Raw genomic sequence first — 24,534 nt, 5'->3', positions numbered from 1 at the left:
GTATTACTGAGCTAGTAGTAGTTTACTACTTTTGTCCTGCATAATGATTTCCAGCTTTGTCTAAGTTGGATTATGACTCTACTAGCCCTTTCATTTTTACATTTTACATTCATTTTAATAATAAAAAAGGCATCAAGCAACAAGATAATTAAATAAACACACAATTACTGCTGTATTGATTAAGAAAGTGATGGTGCCCCCAAAAAAGCGTTGCTTGTCAAAAAGCACCACCATGTGACAATTAGAAATGTTCCTTCATAAATTAAGTGTTGGAGAGGCGATGTAGGATTTGTTATATTCAGTTGTATAAACTTTAAAATTATGAAAGTCAAGGGCTACCTGAATTTAATATATTTTTTAATAGAAATATGTGGTCCTTGGGGCACCTGGGTGGTTCATCGGTTAAGTGGCTGCCTTAGGCTCCAGTCCAGGCTCCAGGGTCCTGGGATTGAGCTCCACATTGGGTTCTCTGCTCAGCAGGGGAATCCACTTCTCCCTCTTCCTCTGCCCCTCTCCCTGCTTGTGCTTTCTCTCTCACTCTCTCTCAAATAAATAAATAAAATCTTTAAAAAAAAAATAAGCTTGTGGTCCTTGACTTATGGCCATTTAGTGGGTGATTCTAGGAGTTGTTCACACAGTGAATTAAGTTGCTTGCTTTCCTCCCTCTGAAGTCTCTGCAGTTTTGCCTTTACCTCAACTTAAATGAGGTTTGCCTTCACTCATTTCTGCAAATTTTGGTTAAAATTAGGGTGGGGGGAGAAAAACCTTTTTTCTCTCTGTAACATGTAAGACCTAATCATATTTATTTTCTACAGCATTTCTCTGTTCATAGCTGTTTGTCTGCACTCTGACCGGGAACACTGGGATCATTTTCATCATGCCAACAGTGGTGGTAATGGACGTATCCCTTTCCATGACCCGACCTGTATCGATCGAGGGGTCTGAGGAATATCAGCGTAAGCACCTAGCAGCCCATGGTTTGACGATGCTGTTCGAGCACATGGCCACAAATTACAAGCTTGAGTTTACAGCCCTGGTGGTTTTTTCCTCACTTTGGGAGCTGATGGTTCCCTTCACAAGAGATTACAACACACTTCAGGTATAAAAAGTAATGAGTTATTATATGTACAGGGTCCCGATTTTTAGGAAGGAAAATAGTGTTATCATATTGCACTGAATATTTATAACTTGGAATTTTTTTTTTTTTTAAGATTTATCCATTTATTGGGGGAGGGGGAGGAGCAGAGGGAGAGAGAACCTCAAAGCAGTCTCGGTGCTGAGCACTAAACGCAATGATCTCAGGACCCTGAGATCAAGACCTGAGCGAAAACCAAGAGTCAGATGCTCAACCGACTGTGCCGCCCCAATGCCCCATAGAACTTGGACTTATTTAATGTTAAGTGTATGGATATGATATCTGAATATAGCTATAAAACAGACTCACTTATTAAAACCATCAGTCTATAGGCATAATATCTGAGTATAGCTGTAAAACAAAGATTCACAACCAGTAATAAAGGCCTTATGCCTTTGGTAGAGCTATTGAATTTGAGCTCTGAGTTGTTGCCTTATTTTCTTCTCTGAGTTTTCTGGAATTTTCTGTGGAAAGGAGAGCATATCAGGATGTAGTTCCCCATTCTCTAAGATTCAGGGTACTTTAAATTCAACACTTTATTATTTTCTACTTTCCTATAAAACTTTAGATGAAAAATAGCCCTTCCTTATAAAAACCTTTATTCTAGAGTAATTCAAAATAATATTTCCAATAAATAACCTTTGTTTTACAGATGCCAAGAAATTATAATTTTTAAACCTCAGTTGATAGTTCATAAGGTGTTGTCTGTGATATGCCAGAGAATTTACTTTCTGACAACATCTCTAAGTTATTATTTCCAGCAGTACCTCATAATGGTCAATGAGTGTGGAATTAAAACCATTTAATACTTGTTGGGCAGGTTAGAGATCCAGGATCAGTGTAGTTTTTTTTTTTTTTTAAATAATAAGTAATAAAATTTTGTTAAATCACTTATTTTCTCAGTTTTTTTTTAATGGTACTCAAAAGCTCTTAAAAAATTGCACTGGATTTCTTGTAAATGAATAGGTAAACTAAGGATTTTGGATGTTCAGCAGTTTTGAAATTTAGAGAGTTGATATCTGAGTTGTTCAGAGTAGTCGTGAAAGCCAGGTGCCCTGGAATCCTACTGATGGGGGTTAAATCTAGATTCTGCCACATCAAGGCATGCAGCCTGGGAGAGTTACCCCATCCTTCTGCACCTTTGTTTCCTCATTTTAAAAATAGGTTAATAATTTATGCTTTACAGAGTGTTGAGATAACTAAATGCATATAAAGTGCCTAGGTTGGTGTTTATAATATAGTTAGGACTCAATTTTTGTCTTTTTTTTTTTTTTGGTGGGTTTAGAAGTTCTTCATTTTAGTTACTTTCTTCAGGGTTCCCTTACAAAGCTATGGTGGACTGTTCACTCTCACTTGAGAATGGAATAAAGGGAAGCTCTTTTAAATGTCCTTTGTGGTTGAAGAAGCCTGTTTTACCATTTTTCTTTGAGAAAATATGCTTTGGGGCTCTCAGAAACACAATGTCGCCTGTGTAACATTCATGCTTTGAACAGTTTATGTCGTTCTCTAATAACAAAACAGTAAAAAATAATGAGCAATTTTATCTTTTATTCAATCAGGAAGCACTAAGTAATATGGATGATTATGATAAAACCTGCTTAGAATCTGCGTTAGTTGGTGTTTGCAATATCGTTCAGCAAGAATGGGGTGGTGCGATTCCTTGCCAGGTAATGATCAATTCCTTTTCACTGCCCTAAGTTAAAACCATTAACCACTGAGGTGATTTGATTTTCTTTAGGCTCTGACACAGCCGCATTATAATTTGTATGAACTGCATTATACATTATTGGTATCTTTTTAAAAGAAGGCACTAAGTCAACACTAATATGCTCAGAAAACACACAGTTATGCCTTAAGGAAAGCATTCTCCTAGCAAATTGGCTTATTGCAAACTAGTACTGTTTGTATAAAACACGAAGGGCTCACAGTAGAGTTTCAGAACACTCCCTGTAAGGGATAATTATAATTTTGAGTGATAGAATTATAAACATCAGTACATGATAGTCAGTCTTCCTTATCTCGGTGTAGCATTTATTTAGCAAATGTTTGACCACCTCAACTGAGTTGTCTAGAAGTGATGAGTATGAATGTCATATGATCTGTTGCCCTTCAGGTCCATGGTAGGTCCACATTAGCATCAAATGAGAACAGAGTATTAGGAGAAAAGAATTGGAAGTTTGCTATAAACAGGTATGCTATAAACATACCTTGGAGATACTGTGTGTTTGGTTCAAACTATCAGAATAAAGCTGACATTGCATAAAGTTGAGTCCATTGAAGTTTCTGGTTTTCCAGTATGTATAAAATTGTTTACACTGTACTGTAGTCTATTAAGTGTACGATAGCATTATGTCTAAAAGATATAATGTCTATACCTTAATTAAAAAATACTTTATTGCTAAAATGCTAGCCATCATCTGAACTTTCAGCAAGTCATAATCACTGGTCACAGATCACTGTAACAAAGATAATAATAATGAAAAAGTTTGAAATATTGCAAGAATTACCACCATGTGACACAGAAACACGAAGTGAGCAAATACCGTTAGAAAAATGGCACCGATAAACTTGCTCAGAGCAGGGCTGCCATAGACCTTCAGTTTGTAAAAACTGCAATATCTGTGAATGTATTGCAACAAAGCACAAAAGTAAATACGCTTGTGCTTTGAGAAGTGGTAGTATATTTTAAAGGAGAAAACAAATCACTAAAAGGAAAATTAGAGTAATCTGCAATAGGAATCAGCAAGCTTTTTGATGTTTGTGACAACTTCTCAATTCCACTGTCATAGCATGAAAGCAGCCACAGATAATAAGTACATAAATGACTTTATTTACAAAAACAGGCAGTAGGCCATAGTGTATGAATTTTTGTTATATGGTCAAACACCAGTTCCTCAGTAGTGTCAGTGGCATCACTGATATTTATTTTTTAACTAAAAATAAGATTGTGGCTGCTTGGGGGTGAAGGAACAGTAGGGAATTGACTCAAATGAAGCACAAGGGAAAATGGGAAGTGCCAGGACTGGTCTTTATCTTAATTGTAGAAGTGGTTGCTCACGAAATGTAGTTGTCGGAACTCCCAGAACTATATACTAAGAAGGATGAATTTTATTGCATGTAAATTATATCTCAGTAAACCTGACTTTTAAGTTCGTTTTTCTCTTACTACAAAACCACCTGTTTTACAGAGTATGAGCTCATGGGTTAATGAAGACCCTGAGCTATTACTAAAAGGTGAAATCATTTTAATGAATGCCATAAATGCCTTTTGATCACTTTCTTTTCAGAAATAAAAATGTTTGGCATTTCATAAATATTATTTGGTAAATCTGCATACAGAATATCCTAAGAATATATTGTGTATTGAATAAGTGAAATTTTGTTGTCAGTATCTTCTGAACTGGAAGCTAGTGGATAGCAGTTTCCTTTGCTGCTGCTTCAGTCATTTTAGAGAAGAAATTCAGAAAATTTGTAACAAGCAAGGTCTTGTGCAACACACAGCCTTCTGCCTGTTAATATTTTTTCTTCCTTTACAAAAGGAAGAATCTGAATTTGAGATGTCTTATACCCTGAGGGCTCCACTTAGGTTTGTTTGATGAGTTTTAGAGTGAACCAGGTCCAGAATACCATACTAGAGATAGAAGTTATTAGTGATTATTTTTATAATCAGTTACTGTCAAATAAAGTTGTTTTAATGTGGAAATTTGTTAACCAGGGTTTCAGATAGCTGGACTGTGTCTTCATTATCTGTGTGGTCTGTCTCATTTTGACATTGCATGAAAAATTTCATCACACAGCATCTGAAAAAAGTAGGGGCAGAAGTAAATCATTACTTAGCAGTTGTTATATAAGCAGTTATTATAGCAGTTGTTCGTATAAGAGGAAACTGCCTTATCTAGTCAATTGACTGTCTTCCCAGAAAATGACATCTAGGTGACTGCCATTGAGCATTCTTCGGCTTTAGAAATGAGTGCCAGTCTTGGTACTTCACATGGTGCAGTCACCTAATAGTGCTTTAATGGCCCATTATTATCAAGTTACAAGGCTAGGGTAGGAAGAGCAAAAATAATCCTCCCCTGGAATGCTTGGAAAATCTGCCACCACATAGGATCACTGAGGCAGTGAGGAAGAAAAATAATTTGTAACTGTTGTCCATTGTTGGTATATTTTGAAGGCTTTTTCAGATTACAAATTGGTTAAGAATGTACTTTAAAGGGTTATTATATCTGGTTAAATGGCTTCTACAAATACATTTTTTTAGAGCAGGAGAGTGGCAGAGGGAGAAAGAGCAGGCTCCATGCCCAGCACGGAGCCAGACACAGGGCTCAATTTGACAACCCTGAGATCATGACCTGAGCTGAAATCAAAAGTCAGACACTTAACCAACTGAGCCACCCAGGCACCCCTATAAATACATTTTTTTTTTTAGGATTTTATTTATTCATTAGACAGAGAGCACAGGTAGGTAGGGCACAGGCATAAGGAGAAGCAGGCTCCCCCCTGACCAGAGAGCCTGATGTAGGGCTCGCTCCCAGGACCCTTGGGATCGTGACCTGAGCTGAAGGCAGAGGCTTAACTGACTGAGCCACTCAGGCGCCCCTATAAATATATTTTTAAAGCAGTTGTCATTTTAATTGACCATGGATAGAGTTTGTCATCTTTGAAAATAGTGTCAAGGTCAGACTTCTGACCTTGGGTCACTTCCTAGGGTCACTTGTAAAATAGAACCACATGTCATTCTTGACATCCAGTACCTTAGGTGCCAGGTTCTAGTTTTAATACAATTTTAGTATGAGTTGGTTATGATTTTAAGTGTTTATAAATAGGTACTATTTTTTAGGTTTAATTAGATAAAATACAGGAAAGTGCATAGATGTTAAACACGTAGTTTACTGAGTTTTGACACATGCACATACCTATGTGTAATCACCACTCCAGTTAAGATCTAGCACGTTTCCATTACCCACCAAAGTCTCTTCACTTTCCCCTTTCTAGTCTATATCCCCCCAACACCCCACAGCTTCTATTTGATTTATCTTAGCTTTGTTGTACCTGTTCTAGAACCTCATATAGAGAATCATGCAATGTGTCCTCTTTCACTTGACAGAATGTTTTTGAGATTTATTCATCTTGTTGCTTGTCTCCCTGCCGAGGTGGGTTTTTCAGTGTAAATGTCATTAGGGAGAAATGAGACTGCTTTAAATAAATATGTTATTTCATGAACAAACCTCCTCTCATTCCTTGCAAACAGGTTGTTCTGGTGACAGATGGCTGTCTTGGCATTGGTAGAGGGTCACTGCGGCATTCCCTAGCTACTCATAGTCAACGAGGCGAGAGCAACAGGTTTCCGCTACCTTTTCCTTTCCCATCTAAGTTATACATCATGTGCATGGCAAATTTGGAGGAGGTAATACTGAGTTCTTTTTAGTTTGATTGGATACATTTTAGGACTTTATTTTTAGTATATTCCATTAGTTTTATATTGTATATACTATAACATCGAACTTCATTGCTTTCAGCTGAGGCTAATCACTAAATTCGGAAGACTCTAGGTCTCAAATGCTTTTTGAAGATTTAGAGTGTTGTCCATTTCTGGAAACATAGCTGGCAGGAGTTGTTATCTATCCTGCTTCCCACAAAGACTCTTCGGATGCATAAGAGTTAAAATGTTCTTTTTGGTATTAGACATTTACCTTGTTTAGAAATTCTTATGCCAATTCCACCAGAAACACTGACAGAAATGTACTTGAACTTTTTTGGTAAAGTAACATTACTGTGAAGTATGCTTTATTAAACTCTACTTCCTGCTTTTCCCATTTATTTGGGAAAGTTATTTAACATTTGTTCACCTCAGTTTTTCTATCTGTGAAATGTAGATAGTGATAGTTCTCACCAAAAAGATGTTAGAAACACTTTGGAGAGAAGATACTGTGTAAATACCAACTGTGGTCACTTCTGAGAATCTTTGCAAAACTACTTCTGAGTAAAATAGCTCTACTGGTATCATTTTATATAGCATTCCTCTTGGTAACCTTGAAGCAAAATTGTTATAGCTATTTTCGCCTCAGGTTGTTTAAAAAAATCATCTCTGTTATTTATTGCCTGTGTTATTGTGATGGGTGTGACCTTGGTGTGCTGATAATAATTTGGCATTGTGTGCCACTTTAAAAGGGTCATCTGTTTTGCTTTGTAGCTTCAGAGTACTGATTCCTTGGATTGCCTTGAACGTCTCATAGATTTAAACAATGGCGAAGGACAGATTTTTACTATCGATGGCCCCCTGTGCTTGAAAAATGTACAGTCTATGTTTGGGTAAGTATAAGCTTACAGCTTATTTGCCTTCTTACAATCTATTATTATAATTTGATATTCAGCTATAATGTCTGTTTCACTATTTCTAATTATTGTCATTTCATTTTCCCCGAGTTGCACAATTTTCAGGCAAAATGATTGGTAGTAGTGATTTTTTAAAGTTCATTCCCTTTTAAATTAAGTGGGACTAAATCAATAATGCCTGTAGATACTGACTTCCTTACAATGACTCAGCAGTTTCAAAAGATTAACTTGCTTTTGGGCTTTTCAGAATTGAAATTTCCTCGCCAAAAATGTCAGATTTTGTTGTTTCACAAATGGTCAGATCATAGTTTTAAGAATTGATTTGAAGGGAAAAATAAACTTAACATCTTGAAAAAATTACTTGAAATAAATGATATGTATCATAGAAATACTCTTCTTATAACAATTAATCATCATATTCTAGAAAACTGATAGATCTGGCATATACACCTTTCCACGCTGTTCTCAAGTGTGGCCACCTCACTGCTGATGTGCAGGTCTTCCCCAGACCAGAGCCCTTTGTTGTAGATGAGGAAATCGATCCCATCCCTAAAGTCATCAACACAGGTGATGTGTTTTTTTTAACTTTCTTCTTAGTTCTTTTGTTATCTTTATTTTCTTATAACTTCTCGCATCTTCTCTATCCAGGAGGGTTAAAAAGAAATGTAAATTCTGACACTAGGGTGCTGTTGTCATCACCAGTGTATACATTTTGAATGGAAGGAGGCATTGCCAGAATGGTGGCAGGCTTGTGGTATTTCATGGTGATTGCCAATCCTAGTAACTATAGCCACAAATTATGAGAGTTGGAAATCATGACCAGATTCACTAGCCATGAAATCCCTGAAATAATTCTTAATAGAGATACTAAGATTGATTAGCATCATAATTAAGATCATCTGTGAAGAGCTAGCTTCTAGATTTGGCTGTGTGATTCTTCCTGTGTGATCCTGGACAAGTCACTTCCTCTCATACTGACTGGCTAGGTGAGTAGAATCTCTAGATGAGTCATGGTCTCTCTAAGGTCTCCACTCTGATACACCGTACCCCTCGAGCCCTGCTGCTTGTATTTTCACTAAAAGGAAACATGCTACTGCTTTTCTCTGGTTTGTGCTGGAGGTGTGCTTGGCTGAGATTGGCAGAGTGAGTCAGAAGTCATGAGGAAGAGTGGAGAGGAGAGTTATCTCCAGTTGATGGATGGACTCCTTGAGTGGTGGGTACACATTCAGCCATCACTGTTTCACCGTTGTACCTTCAGTGCCTAGCATAGCATCTGATGCTTAGTAGGTGTTCACCAGGTAAATGTCCAGTCAACCAGTTATAATAGAATTAAGTGCATAGTAAATATTCATTTCACTTATGGGTGTGCAGATTTGAAGGAGTCTGAGAGTAAAGGGCATGCAGAGGCTTTTTATTTTTTGTGCCTTTAGCCTCTGGCTGTCTGGAAGTCAACATCCATCTCTTTTATGGACTACTGCAGTGTGTTAAGCTGTGCCAAATGTTTTGTTGCCTTCAGACCAGCTATATTCTACTTCCTTCCCATTCTTTTTTGATGGGTAACTTTGAATAGATCTCTTCTTGTCCATATAAACTTTTAGTCCAAGATCTTTATCATAGCTTACACCACTTTGAAATGCAGACCTTTTGCTACTCAAAGGAAAAATACGAACTGCTTATGCTGACTCCTTTGTTATTCAGCTAAAGAAGGTAATGGCAGCAAATCTCCAGAGAAGCAAATTTCCTGACATAGTAGAAGTACAGTGTACTCACCATGACCCTGATTTTTTAAAAAATTGCTTTGAGAGGGGCTCAGTCAGTTAAGCATCTACCTTTTGCTCAGGTCATAATTCCAGAGTCCTGGGATCAAGCGCCATGACAGGTTACCCGCTTAGCGGGGAGCCTGCTTCTCTCTTCCTTCAGCCTGCCACTCACTCTGCTTTTGCGCGCTCGCTCTCTCTCTTTTTCTCTCTGTCAAATGAATAAATCTTTTTTAAAAAAATCATTTTGAGAATATGAGTACGTCTGTGTCTGGAAGAAAGACTGAAAAGCAATTCAATAAAATATTAATAGATGTTTCTTTTGATGGTGAATAATGAGTGACCTTATTTTTCTTCTTTACAATTTTTAGTGTTTTCTAAGTTTTTCTACTATTTATATAATCAGAAAATAAACTTTTAAAAAGTACTTTGGGTAAAACTTTTATTTTTTACCTATTAGGTTTCCAGCAAGTACTCTGGGTCTTTAATACAGCTTCTGTAAAGCAAAGAAATCATTGTCATATTTAGACTGCTACCTAGGGCTTCGAGTGGATGTATTTCTTTCTCCCGGAAATGTTTTTAATAATAGCTTTACCGTCCAAGGACGTTTGCTCCTCCTGCAAGGATGGACTGGTGGAAGTGCTTGACTATGACGCCCCCTGCCGACCCTAACATCCCTGACTAAACAGAGGGATTGGATGTTTAAACTTTTGCCTTGGCTGGGGTCCTAGCCTCATAAAAATAAAGTCTAACTGGTTTGTCTTACAACTTAAATCATTAAATGAAAGGCAGTTGTTCTTGTATCTTGAGCTGTTTAAAATGCAAATTATGAGTCATCCAGAGAAACGTCTAATAACCTTCCTAGTCACATCTGAATTCCTCACCTAAACGCTATATTTATGAAACCTAGTACATAGAAAATAATGTATTTCCCTATCCATTAATTCAGTGTTGATTCATTCTTTTCAGATTTGGAAATAGTGGGATTTATTGATATAGCTGATATTTCAAGTCCCCCAGTTCTGTCCAGACATCTGGTCCTACCAATAGCACTTAACAAAGGTGAGTTCTCTTCCTCTTCTAGTGATAGCATCTTAGGATCTAAAGTTATTCTTAAATGTATGTAGTTGATAGTAGGATAGCCCATTTTGCAGAATTAGGGGAAAGGAATAGTTACTGGATTTGATTTTTAAAAATGGAATGTTTCCTAATAATATTAGAAGACCATTTCTGCGATTTTAATTTCACCACCAGAAAAGAAACCCTTTAGCTGTCAACCCCTAGTTTTCCATCTCCCTCAGCCCCAGGTAACCACTAAATGTTTTTCTGTTTCTATAGATTTACCTATTCGGGATGTTTCATTTAAATGGAATCCATATAATATGTGAAAACTGATTTTTATATGGACATAGGAAAACAAGAAAAGGAGTTTTTCTTACTTGTTACAATATTTCTTTATAGGGGCACCTGGGTGGCTCAGTGGTTTAAGCCACTGCCTTCAGCTCAGGTCATGATCTCGGGGTCCTGGGATCGAGTCCCGCATGGGGCTCTCTGCTCGGCAGGGAGCCTGCTTCCCTCTCACTCTCTCTGCCTGCCTCCCTGCCTACTTGTGATCTCTCTCTGTCAAATAAATAAATAAAATCTTTAAAAAAAAAAAAAAACAATATTTCTTTATAACTGAATACCCTCCTTCAAAGGCTAGAAACAACCACTAATCTTATCTGATCTTTTCACAGAAGGTGATGAGGTGGGTACTGGCATAACTGATGACAACGAAGATGAAAATTCAGCCAATCAAATTGCGGGCAAAATACCCAACTTCTGTGTCCTGCTCCATGGCAGCCTGAAAGTAGAAGGAATGGTGGCAATAGTTCAGTTAGGGTAAGGAACTTTGTTTACCTTTGGTTGAATGAGGGAGAATCAATTTACAGAGTGAAATATTTCCCAGATTTTTCCTTATCACCTTTTTCTTCCCCCTGCCATACATTTCCCACCTACCATCACCTCCTAAACTGCTCTTTAAGTTATCCTCTAGAGTAAGTACAGAGTGAGCCTTTTAATTATATTGCTTTTATATTATGTCCTTTTATATTAAATCTTTTTATATTACATCCTTTTATATTATATCCTATAGCTTTCCTCTTTTCTATCTGGGAAATCTGGATTCAGTTATAACAGTTCTGCTACTTGCTCTGGGATCTTAAGCAATATTCACAGGCTCCTCAGCTATAAGATGAGGAGGTAGAACTAAATGAAAAAGGATACCAAGAATATTGATTGAAAATTTTACCATGTGCCAGGCGTTCCTTCAGTCACTTTACATATATTAATTTTATGTAACCCCTCACAACAACACCATACAGAGGGTGTCAGTGTTTTCCCTATTGTATAGATGAGAAACTGAGGCTTAGGGAGGTCAGGGAACTTGCTCAAGGTCACACAGCTTATAAATGAAAGAGCCAGGGTCCTTACCCTTGCATTCTGACTCTAGACCCCATATTCATAACCACTGTGCTGTAACCCTTCCCTGTGGGGAACACCTCTCTAGCTTTTACATTTGCTACAGTCTTGAAATTTGCAAAACCATCTGCTTCCCTTTCTATAATACCTATTGTCAGGAAAGAAGAGGTGACTGATCATCTTCTGGCCATCACCTGGGGTTGACTGGTATAGAAGATGAAGAGGTTAGGAGTACTCAGGTGAAGCTCCATTTCTACTTGAGTTAAAATTACCTGGTTCAAAAAGAAGAATGCAATTCTTACTAGGTATTAGTTTGCTGTATTTCTTGGTACCCAAGCTGCTTGTACTGACTGGCTCTGAATATGAGAGTCCCCTAGGACCTTTTGAGAAGCAGGAACAGAGCTGGGTGATGGCTTTGTGCCCTTTGTTAGAAATGTGGCTCTGTGTTGGTGCTGCTGTGAATGACTCAGGGAGGCAGCTGAAACATGGGTTGCAACCCTTTGTCCTCCCCACCTCTGTAGCTATTTGATGCCCTTGTGTTTTTTTTCTTTCCTAAGATTGCTTTTGATTTCTGTATCTACCTAAATGAATAATAATACATTTCCCAGAGGAATGGCAATATCAGAAGACAGAACTATGCATTTTCAGTTTTAGGATTTGGCTTTAGTAAAAATGAGCCTAATTTCAAAGCTGAAGACCCATGTCTTTTTGAGAGAAAAGCACTGGCTAGACTTATATAATTTCATAGTCCCAGGCTTGACATTCTTCTGATCTTCCATCTTCTCTCCATCTAGTCCTGAATGGCATGGAATGCTCTACTCCCAAGCTGACAGCAAGAAGAAATCAAACCTCATGATGTCTCTCTTTGAGCCTGGCCCAGAACCTCTCCCATGGCTAGGGAAAATGGCACAGTTGGGTCCTATTTCAGGTATAACCCAGATCAGATTTTACTTGCCTTGACTTTGTTTTCTCTCTGCTATTCTGAATGGCTCTGACTGCAGTCAGAGAGCTGTGTGATCTCCCTGACGCATGTGCTGTGGTCTCTAATGCGGATATGTGCATGGAGAACCCCAGCAGAGTGTGATGTTTGAACTTTCAACTTTATATCAAGGGAAACTGACATTTAGGTTGCTTTAAGTAAATGTAAGTGCTCTGACTGCTTTGAGTGAAAAGCTACTGTCCGTAAACATTTTTTTCTTCAGTATACTGTTTTCAACTCAGTAAACCCAGTCATTTGTAGATAATTTAATCCCCTTCCTTCTTGAAAATGTTTTCCCTTAGATTTCCTAATATTGCATTCTTCTGATACTTGTTTCTTTAGCAGCTTTGCTTTATCTTGTTGTCTTGTCTTCCTCTTGCCTCATGATTTTCAGGATGTTTTCCTTTGCCTTCTTCTCTTGGATTATTATTCTCTCTTGATTATTCCATCAGCCATTATAGCTTCAGACTCCCCTAGATGTATAACTCTGGTCCTACGTGATCTCTTCCTGAAACTTGCATATCATATTTCCAATTCCTCATTAGACCTCTCCACCTGGATATTCTGCCATAGTACCAAGCAGCTCAGCATGTTTGTTAGAGAAACCATCGTCTCTTAACCCTTCCCTCCTAAACTGTTCCTTTTTCTGATTTTCCCGCTCCTAATTGAGGCCTACATACTCCTAGGTACTCAGGCTCCAACTGTAGAGTCATTCTGGACTCATTTGGGCCCATTTCAATTTCAGAAACATCTACTGAACAAATTTGTAGGGGGTAAAAGACAGACTGGTACGAGATCAGGGTTGGCCTGGATGATCGGCTCTGCGTAGAGGACTCAGTAAAACCTTCACAGAGGAGGGACACCCAAACTGAGGTTTGAAGAAAAAGATTTGCTGAGCTAATGAAGGAAGAAGAGGCATTCTGGACAAAGGGATCACCTATAGAAAAGCAAAGCTAGAACACAAAGCATGAGGGTGGGGCAGGGAGGGCCCAGTGGTGGGTTAGAAGTTGGCAGTGGCTGGAATAGGGCATACCTCCTCTGAAATGTGAAGAGCTGAGACTATTCTGCAGATACTGGGAAGCCACTGAAGGGGATGCGTATGGCAAGTGGAGATACCAGTTAGGAGACTTTTTTTTCTGGGTACTGGTGCTCCCCGGAGATACGTAGTATGGCTGAAATTCAAGTGAGAGCTAATAAATTTGCATTTAGAAAGATAATTCTGGGGATGTCTGGGTGGCTCAGTCAGTTAAGCATCTGACTTTGTTTTGGTTTCAGCTCAGGTCATGACCTCAGGCCCTACATTGGGGTCTGTGCTCAGTGGGACTCTGCTTGAGATTTTCTCTCCCTCTCCCCCTGCCCTGCTCAGGCACGCGTGTTCTCTCTCTCTCTCTTTCTTTCTCTCAAATAAGTAAATAAATAAAATCTTCAAAAAAGAAAGATAGATAATTCTGTGGAGTGTGGATCTGGAAAGGTAAGAGCATCCAGCAGTTAAAAGTCTGCTGTGACAGTCCTGGAGATGTAAGGATGAGAGCCAGAACAGGGGCAGTGGCTGGGAACAGGGAGGATAGGGATCCATGCAAAAGATACTCAGGAGGCAGAATCAACAGTGTTTGGATATGAGAATACAGGAAATGGAGGGGTTGAAAATGATCCCAGGTTTCTTACTTGGGCTGCAGGGTGAAAGGTGATGCTGTCGGTTGAACAGGGAACAGAGGAGGAAGAGTGAATGTGGAAAGATATCTTTTGTGCATGTTGAGTTTTTGCCTGTGAGATTTAGGTAGAGGAGGCTAGAGACAATTCATGTAAGAGTTCCTAAAAGAGGACAGAGTTGAATATATTATTTTTAGTTATAAGCATAGTTAAAATGGTGAGAATGAGGACAATTGCTTAGGGCAGTGGTTCACACATTTGAGTTTTTGTGTACAAAACTAAACAAAAAACAAACAAACAAAAAACCCAGAACATGTTTAAAAATTGTTTCCTGGGCCCCACTTATGGAGATTCTAATTCATTTGGTCTGGATTCCAGCCCAAAAAACTTGGAGTTTTAGTATTATCCAAGTGATTACAATCCAGGTAATCCATAACCACACTTTAAGAAGCCCTTGCCTCAGGAAAATATGTAATTAAGGCAAAAAGAGAGCCAAGAACCAAACCCCTAGAAAAGGTTAACTATGGGGTCAGTGGAAAGGGCACTAATAAAGGAAAATGAGAAGGAATAAGTAGAAGGAAACGTGGGAGAAAGTGATGTCACAGAAGCCAAGAGAATAAAGAGACGAAAGAAGAAAGTAGTGTCTCATACACATGTACAATACATAGCCTGCTTACCCTGTCTTAAACAATGTACATTTATGTCAGTTAGGCCTGAAGGATGCCTTTGCCACTGACGCCTAGAAAAGATTTTGATTGAATATTGACCCTAGAAGCTAGGCAGTAAGGCTTTTCAGTAAAGGGCCAGATAGTAAATATGCTAGACTTTGCAGACCATATGATCTCTGTCATGACTACTGAACTTTGCCATTGTAGCACAATACATAAATGAATAGGAATGACCTCTTCCAATAAAATAATTTATGGACAACAGAATTTGAATTTCACATAATTTTCATGTGTCATGAAATATTTTTATTTCCCCCCAACTATGTAATGTAAAAACCATTTTTAACTCAAAACCAGGCAGTTGGCCGGCTCTTGAGCTAGGATGCAGGGTCTGGGATTTTAAAGTTCACACAGGAGAAGAGATAAAACTTTGTTTCCAAACCAAAGAACTGAAATCTCTTGAGTAAAGCTAGGAATGTGGAAGGTCTAGCCCCTCAGTGAAAGGACTACAAGAAAAATTCTACCCATTGTTTTTACCTATTTTTCCAGATATTAAAAAAAGAAATTAACATAATTAGCATACAGTGTTAGTTTCAGGTGGACAGTATAATGATTCAACAATTCTGTGCATTACTCAGTGCTCATCATGATAAGTATACTCTGATCCCCTTCATTTCATCCTTCCCCCACACACCTCCCATCTGGCAACCACCAGTTTGTTCTGTTTAAGGTCTGGGTTTTTTGTTTGTTTGTTTGTTTGTTTTTTATTTATTTATTTGACACAGAGAGAATGAGAGAGAGAGCACAAGCAGGGGGAGCTGCAGGCAGGCAGGTAGGCAGAGGCAGAGGGAGAGGGAGAAGCAAGCTCCCTGCCAAGCCAGGATCCTGATGTGGGGCTTGATCCCAGGACTCTGGGATCTTGACCTGAGCTAAAGGCAGCCGCTTAACCAACTGAGCCACCCAGGTGCCCTAAGGTCTGGGTGGTTTTTTGGGGGTTTGTTTTTGTTTTTTTTTGTTTTTTTGGTCTCTTTCTTTGTTTTGTTTCTGATATTACACATATGAGTGAAATCATGCCTTGTCTTTCTCTGATTTATTTCACTTAGCATTATGCCCTCTAGATCCATCCATATTGTTACGAATGGCAAGATTTCCTTCTTTTTTATAGCTGAATAATACGAGTGTGTGTGTGTGTGTGTGTGTGTGTGTGTGTGTGTGTTCCACATATTCTTTATCCATCTATCTATAGACAGATACATAGAGGTTGCTTTCATATCTTGGCTATTGTAAATAATGCTACAGTAAACATAAGGGTGCATATATCTTTTTGAATTTGTGTTTTCATTTTCTTTGGGTAAATACTCAGTAATGGAATTAATGAACCGTGGTAGTTCTGTTTTTGATTTTTTGAGGAACCTCCACACTGTTTTCCACAGCGACTGCACTCATTTGTATTGTCACCAGCATGGCCCAGGGGTTTCTTTTTTTCCACATCCTGGCCAACACTTGTTTTTTTGTTTGTTTGTTTTTTTGTTTTTTTTAAAGATTTATTTGTTTCAGAGAGAGAGTGTACATGTGGAGATAGGGGCAGAGGGAGAGAATCTTTCAAGCAGACTCCTCTCAAAGTGCAGAGCCCGATCCAGCGCTCAATCCCATGACCCATGATGTGACTGACCTGAGCTAAGACCAAGAGTCAGATGCTTAACTAGCTGAGCCACCCAGATGCCCCTATTTTTTGTGTTTTTTTAAATTTTAGTCATTCTGACAGATATAAGGTGGTATCTCATTATGGTTTTGATTTGTATTTCCCTGATCACTAATGTTGAGCATCTTTTCATGTGTCTATTGGCCATTTGTATGTCTTCTTTGATTATGTCCGTTCAGCTCCTCTGCCTGTTTTTTAATTGTATTATTTGTTCTTCTGGTATTCAATTGTATAAGTTCTTGATATATTTTGGTTATTAACCCCTTATTGGATATAATCAATTACAGATATCTTTTTCCATTCAGTAGGTTGCCTTTTTGTTGTGTTGATGGTTTTCTTCGCTGTGCAAAAAGCTTTTTATTTTGGTGTACTCCCAATAGCTTTATTTTGCTTGTGTTTCCCTTGCCTGAGGAGACATACCTAGAAAAATGTTTCCATGGCCAATGTCAAAGAACTTGTTTTTATTTATTTTTAGTTAAAACAAGGCAAGCAAAATGGTACTATTGTTTATACCAATCCCTCCTATTTCTCATTCTGTTCCTAGTAACAACTACTTACAACTTCTAATTGTAAGAGGGTTTGGGGGTTTTTTTGGTATTTACATTTCTAAATAATATAAGTATATATTTCATGACTTTTTTTCTTTTCATTTTAAATGTCATTTTGACATTTTAAGGTTGACTGCTTAGCTCTCTTACCTCCACTGTCCCTACCCACCCACCCAAGAAGCACATTTTTCCCTTCCTCTATCTTTCCAGTGTGATTATAGTGTTCTTTTTGGGTGAAGCAGTATTCTGTCCTTGTTAGATGATGTAAACGTTATTTATGACTAAATGACTAAGCTGTGTGGTACACTGAGTTACATTTTGTTTTGCAGCTCTTTGTTCTCTGCACCAGTTTTTTTTTTTTTTTAAGGTACTTTTTTCTTTTTTGTAGCAGGCAAGATAAATGTGCAGTTCATCCTTGAATAATGTGGGGGTTATGACTTTTTCAACTACCCCAAACTTCACTAGTAAGAGCCTACTGTTGACCAGAATCCTTACCAATAATATAAACAGTTGATGAACACGTACTTTGTATGTTTGTGTATATATATGTATTTATATATACATATATATGTATATATTTGTGTGTGTATATATGTATGTATTATATACTGCATTCTTACAATAAAGAAAACTAGAGAAAAGAAACTGTTATTTAAAAAACCCTGAGGAGGAGAAAATAGATTTACAGTACTTATATCTTTAGGAAAAATTCTGTGTATAAGAAGACCTGTACACGGGGCACCTGGGTGGCTCAGTGGGTTAAAGCCTCTGCCTTCAGCTCAGGTCATGATCCCAGGGTCCTGGGATCGAGCCCCACATCGGGCTTTCTGCTCAGCGGGGAGCCTGCTTCCTCCTCTCTCTCTCTCTCTCTGCCTGCCTCACTGCCTACTTGTGATCTCTGTCTGTCAAATAAATAATAAAAAATAAAATCTTAAAAAAAAAAAAAGAAGACCTGTACACTTCACACCCATGTTGTTCAAAGGTCAGCTGTCTTCTAACTTCCTTTAAAAGGAAGGCTGTGTTGGAAAGACACTGAGGTTCCTCAGAGACTCTGGGAAAGAGCTGAGCAGGCAGGCTGTGGGGGCGGCGAGCAGCAGATGAAGACAGCCAGCCCTCCCTTTGGGCTGTCTCATGGCCTTCCCCTCTATTTGCTTTACTTTGCTTTTCTTTGCTCTTTTCTGTGTACTTCTAATTCCTAAGTAAAATACATTCTTCAGGTATTTTAGTCCGTTTTCTTTTTTTTCCCCTTAGAATCCTTTCCTTTCCGCTTGTTTCATAAGTGGACTGTTTGTTCTCTGTGCCTGCTGGGTACCTGTCAGCCTTCCCTGCCCGTCTCTCCTGTGGCTCCCCTGTTTCATGACTCCTCCTGAGAAAAGGCTACATGGGAAGTAGACGTTTGAAATCTTGCATCTTTGGAAATGTCTATGTTTCATCCCTTACACTCAGTTATTGATTCTGTTGGATATTGAGTGCTGGTTGGGAATGACTTTACCTTAGAGTTTTGATGCATAGCTCCGTTTTTTTTTTCTGGCTTCCTATGTTGCTCCTGAGAGTCTGGTGCAATGCTGTCAGGGCTTTGACCCAGATCTCTTTTTCCTCTGCACTCCTGGAGGCGCTTCTTTGTGTCCATTGTGTTCTGGGTTTTCAGAATCATGTCCTTACTTGTTGGTTTCTTCGTTCATTGTGCTGGGCATTCAGTGGGCCCTTCCGTCTGGCAAGTCCGTTCTTTAGTCCTGGGAACATGAATCATGTGTTTGATTTTCCCCTTTCTGTATCTTCTCTTCTCCCTTTTCTAGAACATCTGTTGATGATTTTTGTATAATTTTCTTCTCTTCCACCCATTTTTCCATTGTTTTCTAAGGTATCTTCAGCTTTATCTTGCAGCTGGGTTTGTTTTTTTTTTATTTCTGCTGCCATATTTCTTATGTCTAAGAGTTTCCTGTTCTTTTTTCATAGATGCAGTATTTTTTGTCTGTCAAACCTGTCACCACATATAGGCTTCAAACAATTAGAGACCGTACAAGATAGACTGTGGTTAGATATTGCAATGTTTGATACTGATACTGAGTGCTACAGTAGAAAAGGGTCTAGAGAAAGTGCTGTGTGCCAGGAACACTTGGGACAACTTCGTGGAGAAGGTGGGATAAGATCTGGACCTGGAATATAAGTAAGTTTGGATATGTGAGGAACGGTGAGGTTGAGTGGTAGAAAAAGTGTTGCCTTTGCAAGCAGGCCCAACTGAGTAACTGTGAAGCCTGTGAAGGTCCAGCCTCTTTGAGCCTCAGTTCCCTCATCTTTCATGGGACCAATAATATTTCCCTCCCTAGGGTTGCTCTAAGGAAAGAAGGTATATACGTAACGTGTTTGGAACTTAATAAATATTCTTTATTCTGTAAGTTGAGTCTAGAAAAAAATCCTCTCCAGCCACACTTCCTAGCAGAGTGCTTGCTACATAGTGGGGACTTAGTATAGCAAGTGAGTAAGGGAATAAATGGATGAGGGAAGGGGAGCACTCCAGTCAGGGGAAATAACTAAAGTAGTGGCGGGAAAGTTAGAAATAAATGTGCTACATGGAAGAAGACTGCTGGGATCCTAGCCTGGCTAAAAGGTCTTATATATATGCAAGTATTTGTGGAAATATGCTTGGAAAGCTGGGCCGATACTTTTTGGAGGGGTTGGGTTGGGGGGGGGGCACTGACACATAGTGTGGGGCCAGTATAAAATATTTAAATTACCAAGTTGGGGTTAGCTTCTGGCTCAGAGAAACTGGGTTCATTCCAGTTGGAAATATGAACATTTAGACAAGGGATATAAGCTCCCTGAACTTGGTGGGGAAATGATCCCAGCTCTGTCTACCCCAGAAGGTGGTAGTTATCAGGATAAAATGAGCCAGTAGATATAAGTGGGCTTGTGAGTTTATGGCAAAGTTTCATTGGCTTGGGAAGCAGGTAGAAAAACAGAAACCCTTATTTATTCACATGGCTAAAAAAACAAACAGGCTTTAAATCTTTGAAAGCAATAACTCATAAGCCATGACGACATAGAGTCTATTTCACCAAAAAGTATTTCTTCTCTTGCCCTTTTCCTTAATGTGGCTACCTATAATTTTCCTCTGGAATTTTCTCAGTGCTTAGACCTATGATGTCCAGTCCAGTAGACCCTAGATACCTGAGGCCATTTAAATTGAAATTAGTAAAATTTAAAATTCAGTTCCTCAGTCACTCTAGCCACAAGTCAGTGATCAGTAGCTGCATGGGCCAGTGGCTACCATTCGATCATTGTAGAAAATTCTCTTGGAGAGCACTGGGCCAGACTATAAAGAATTGTATTATGTGTGTTTATATATTCTTTAAAGATGTACTTTAGAATGGTTGCATACATTAGTTTTATTCTCTCTGATCTCAGTTGATAAAGCAAGTAAGTGAAGGTTGTCTCTTTAAAAACATTAAGCTGGATTTGGTTTTGTTTTTGTGTTTTTACCTACTTGGGCCTCAGTTGATTAGTCTCCTACATCAGTGGCATTGTTTGGGAACAGGTTCCCTAACCTGAGGGAAGTGAATGGATTTTCTTAATTAGGGAAGTAACAGGATGAAGAAGATTGAATGATTCAGAGAGCATCTAGCCTAATTGGAAATGTAATTGATTATGTTTTGCCAGATGTCATTTCAAGAATGTGTTTTCCTTTTAAGATGCTAAAGAAAACCCTTACGGAGAGGATGACAATAAGAGCCCATTTCCCCTGCAGCCCAAAAACAAACGCAGTTATGCTCAGAATGTGACCGTCTGGATCAAACCCAGTGGCCTGCAGGTAACATTACCATTCAAGTTGCTTTCCGCTGGGGACAAGGGGAGGGATTCTGGCAGGCAATTAGACATCTGATTTGATTTTCCTTTCCTTTGATATTTAGTAATTCACTTACTTCTAATGTTTGTCATTATTTCCAAAAAGGATTTGAGGTGGCCTACAGTAAAACACATATGCAGCAAAATCACTTCTTACAAAATTTAGAGCGGTACAAAACCTAGAGGAAGAGGGGAGACACTTGCACCAGGAACTCAAGGCGAAATGATTATATTTGAGCAATTTGGCTCCGAGCTTTCTGCTATCAAGGTCAGAAGAGCAACATGTAGGCTTTTGTTTGTTTTTTTTTTTTAAAGATTTTATTTATTTATTAGTCAGAATGAGAGCGAGCGAGCACAGGCAGAAGACAGAGAGGCAGGCAGAGGCAGAGGGTGAAGCAGGCTCCCTGCCGAGCAAGGAGCCTGATGTGGGACTCCATCCCAGGTCGCTGGGATTGTGGCCTGAGCCGAAGGCAGCGCTTAATCAACTGAGTCACCCAGGCGTCCCAACATGTAGGGTTATATATAACCTTTCTTGTCTGGCAGAAGGAAGTATGTCAGTTCTAGAGAGACACTTTCCTGGCATTGAATTTCAGTATAAAATTTTTGACATGGTGTGGCATTGACAGAATGGGTTATCTTTGACAACATTTTTTTGAGAAGGATATAAAAATCTTCATGGGGTTATTTTTCTGTCCCCACAGTAGAACCCAAGCAATGGCAGTACACCTTAATTCCACAACACTTTTGTGGAAAGCTAAGATTACACTATTCTCGAGGTATGCTGCTTTCAGGCAAGCTCAGTGATATTTCTCCCTCCACTGACTTACTGACTTAACTTAGGCCACCTGACAAGGGAAATAGCTTCTGTTGATGGCACAGTTTGTTCTTCGCATAGAGACTGGACACATCCTTTCGTGGCTGTGGGGGAGGGGTTTTGTTGGAAAATCAGGTTCTCTCCTGCCATCCCTGACCCCATTACTTCCCTGTCAGAAGGAAAGCTGAATTTTTCTCAGATGACTTTTTAAATTTTGTTTTGTTCTGGATGTATTTTTTTAATTGTGAAAAACACATAGCATCAAAGTCACCATTTCAGCCATTTTAAATTCAGTGGCATTTAGTATAATCATAATGTTATGCAACCATCATCACTGTGTAGTTCTAGAACATTTTCCTCACCCCAAGAGGAAACCCTGTACCTGTTAAGCAAGTCACTCTACATTCCTGACTTCCCCGAGTCCTTGGCCACCCCCAATCTGCTTTTGGACTCTGGATTTATCCTATTCTAGATATTTCATATAAATAGCAGCATGTAACATGTGACTTTTTGTGTTTGGCTTCCTTCACTTAGCACAATGTTTTCAGCATTTGGCCATGTTGTAACATAGATCAGTACTTCCTTCCTTTGGATTTCATTCAGTTGATAAACATTTGGATTGTTTCCACCTTTTGGCTATTGTGAATAATACTGCTAAGAACATTTGTCAATTTTTTTTTCTTTTGTTGCTATGCTGCTGTTGTCATAACTAAGAAATCATGACCAGTCCAAGGTCATGAAGATTTATGCCCATGTTTTCTTCTAAGAGTTTTGTAGTTTTAGCTCTTGCAGTTAGGTCTCTGAACCATTCTGAGTTGTTTTTTTGTTTGTTAGTTTTATATGGTGTGAAGTAAGAATCCAGTTTTGTTCTTTGCATGTGGATAGCCAGCTGTCCTGACACCATTTATCCAAGAGACCATTCCTTCCCCCATTGAATGGTCTTTGCACACTGGCCAGAAAGCAGCTGGCCATAGATGTATAGGTTTATTGGGTGCATTTTTGTGAGACAAGTTCATTTCTGTCACTAAGGGATTTATTATCATCAAACATTTTGAAGGAGGAGGGTGCTTTACTAATGTAAAGAACAGTGACATTGACTCAGAGGGATCCTCATCTTGACATTGCTCCTCTGTTCCCCATTTCTTTCCTCTAAACATCTAGAGCCTCCTTTTGTATTCTTTCCCCTTTTACCACCGAACCCTAATGCTGAAATCTTTTTACCCTTGACAGACAGATGTACAGAAGATTTTAAGAAATGCAAGGAAACTACCTGAAAAAACACAGACATTCTATAAGGTGAGACTGTCAGAATTACAGTGGGAGAGGGGGGCCCTGGGATGTGTACCAAAAATAAATGGTTCACAGCAGTTAGAGTATGGGGTAACAGAGTGAACATGGGCAGGCATTAGAAATGTTTGGCTTGTGCCTGTGTTTTCATTGTAAAGTCAACAGAAATGATAGGTCCACTGCTGCCCTAAAAATCCAAGAATTGGAAGTGTTTAAGTGGCCCGATTCTATGCACAAGGGCTCCTCTGTCTTGATGCTGCTGTGAATGGCTGAGGAAAGGAGTCAAAAGAATCTGTGAGTCAAAGCCCTGAACTCTCCTTACCACTCTCATATGAGTATCCAATCTAACCCTGGACAACCAGGGTGACTTCCTGGGATGATGATCTCCCAAAACATTCTTACTCTACCAGAGAAGCTGCTTCCAGAAATGACTACTGAAATTGTACTTAAATGAATTGCAAAAGGATGGCCCTCCAGAATCCTACCTAGCTAATCCAGAGCTATTGGTGGAGGGAATAAATTTATAACCAGTGGGTAGAGTTGGGGGTTCATTTAAGTAAACACCTTGTTTCTTGCCTTTCCATCTGGTGTTTGCTGAAATTAAATTAAGTGGCAGTGTGAGGCACACTGTGTTGTCAGTTGTAGCCCAGCTACTAATATTTTATGGTGCACATAGCCTACCCCAGGCTAGCATCTCTTCCAGAGAACAGACGGGGCTACTTTGTCTGGGTGTTATCTCATTACCTTTATGTCACTGTTGTCTTCAAACCTAATTATGTGGCAAGCTGGTGAACTCAAGCAACAGCAACTTTAATCAGAGTTCAGAGAGCTGCTCAGCCAGCCATGCCCTCCCTCCCTGTGAAGCCCATAGTTCACACAGGCCCTTGATGACCCCCCTTGGCTATAGTCCCTTTATCCCCTACAGTCGTCAGCTGTCTATTCAAGAAGGCGCACTTGTACTTTGGCCTTCTTCTGAACTTTCCCCCTTGTTAACAGATGATAGTAGAGAGGTGGTCAGAAAGCCCACTTCTCTTTTCTGGCTTTACAGAGTCGCACATATCAGATGTGGAAGGGCCTCTGCCGGGCAACTGCGCGAGCCCCCACAGCGGGCAAGGAAGAGGTCCTCCTTCTCACTCTACAGATGAGACCACTGAGCCTCGGAGAGGCTACACAAGTGGCTTAGGTTGCACTGCTAAGTGGCTGATGGGGCTCTTTGTATTTCTCTGCTTCCATCCACTACCCAACCCTTCTTTTGGTGGCAGTCTTTCAGGTCAGACTTCTTGAATCCTCCAGAGCCTCCTCCAAACATGTTCACTGTTGTTCGGTCTGAGGCCCAGCCAGAGAAGAGGCAGCAG

General features: G+C 39.3%; 1 protein-coding gene across 5 annotated transcripts in view; it reads left to right on the top strand.

Moving 5' to 3' along the window:
* Positions 1-24,534, top strand: part of INTS14 (integrator complex subunit 14) — a 30,626-nt gene that overhangs the window by 4,057 nt on the left and 2,035 nt on the right. For all 5 annotated transcript variants that reach the window (XM_080808396.1, XM_080808398.1, XM_080808397.1 and 2 more), the window contains 10 exons: positions 816-1,099; positions 2,695-2,802; positions 6,387-6,542; positions 7,329-7,447; positions 7,896-8,038; positions 10,198-10,290; positions 10,965-11,109; positions 12,483-12,616; positions 20,925-21,043; positions 23,123-23,188. In XM_080808396.1, coding sequence (XP_080664522.1) covers positions 878-1,099; positions 2,695-2,802; positions 6,387-6,542; positions 7,329-7,447; positions 7,896-8,038; positions 10,198-10,290; positions 10,965-11,109; positions 12,483-12,616; positions 20,925-21,043; positions 23,123-23,188 — 1,305 coding nt within the window. In that variant the 5' untranslated portion in view covers positions 816-877. The remainder of the gene's footprint in view (positions 1-815; positions 1,100-2,694; positions 2,803-6,386; positions 6,543-7,328; positions 7,448-7,895; positions 8,039-10,197; positions 10,291-10,964; positions 11,110-12,482; positions 12,617-20,924; positions 21,044-23,122; positions 23,189-24,534) is intronic.

The sequence above is a fragment of the Martes martes genome, assembly GCF_963455335.1.
Source record: "Martes martes genome assembly, chromosome: 7".
NCBI lineage: Eukaryota > Metazoa > Chordata > Mammalia > Carnivora > Mustelidae > Martes > Martes martes.
Note: the sequence above shows the minus strand (reverse complement) of the source record. Positions and strands in the feature narration are given on the sequence as shown.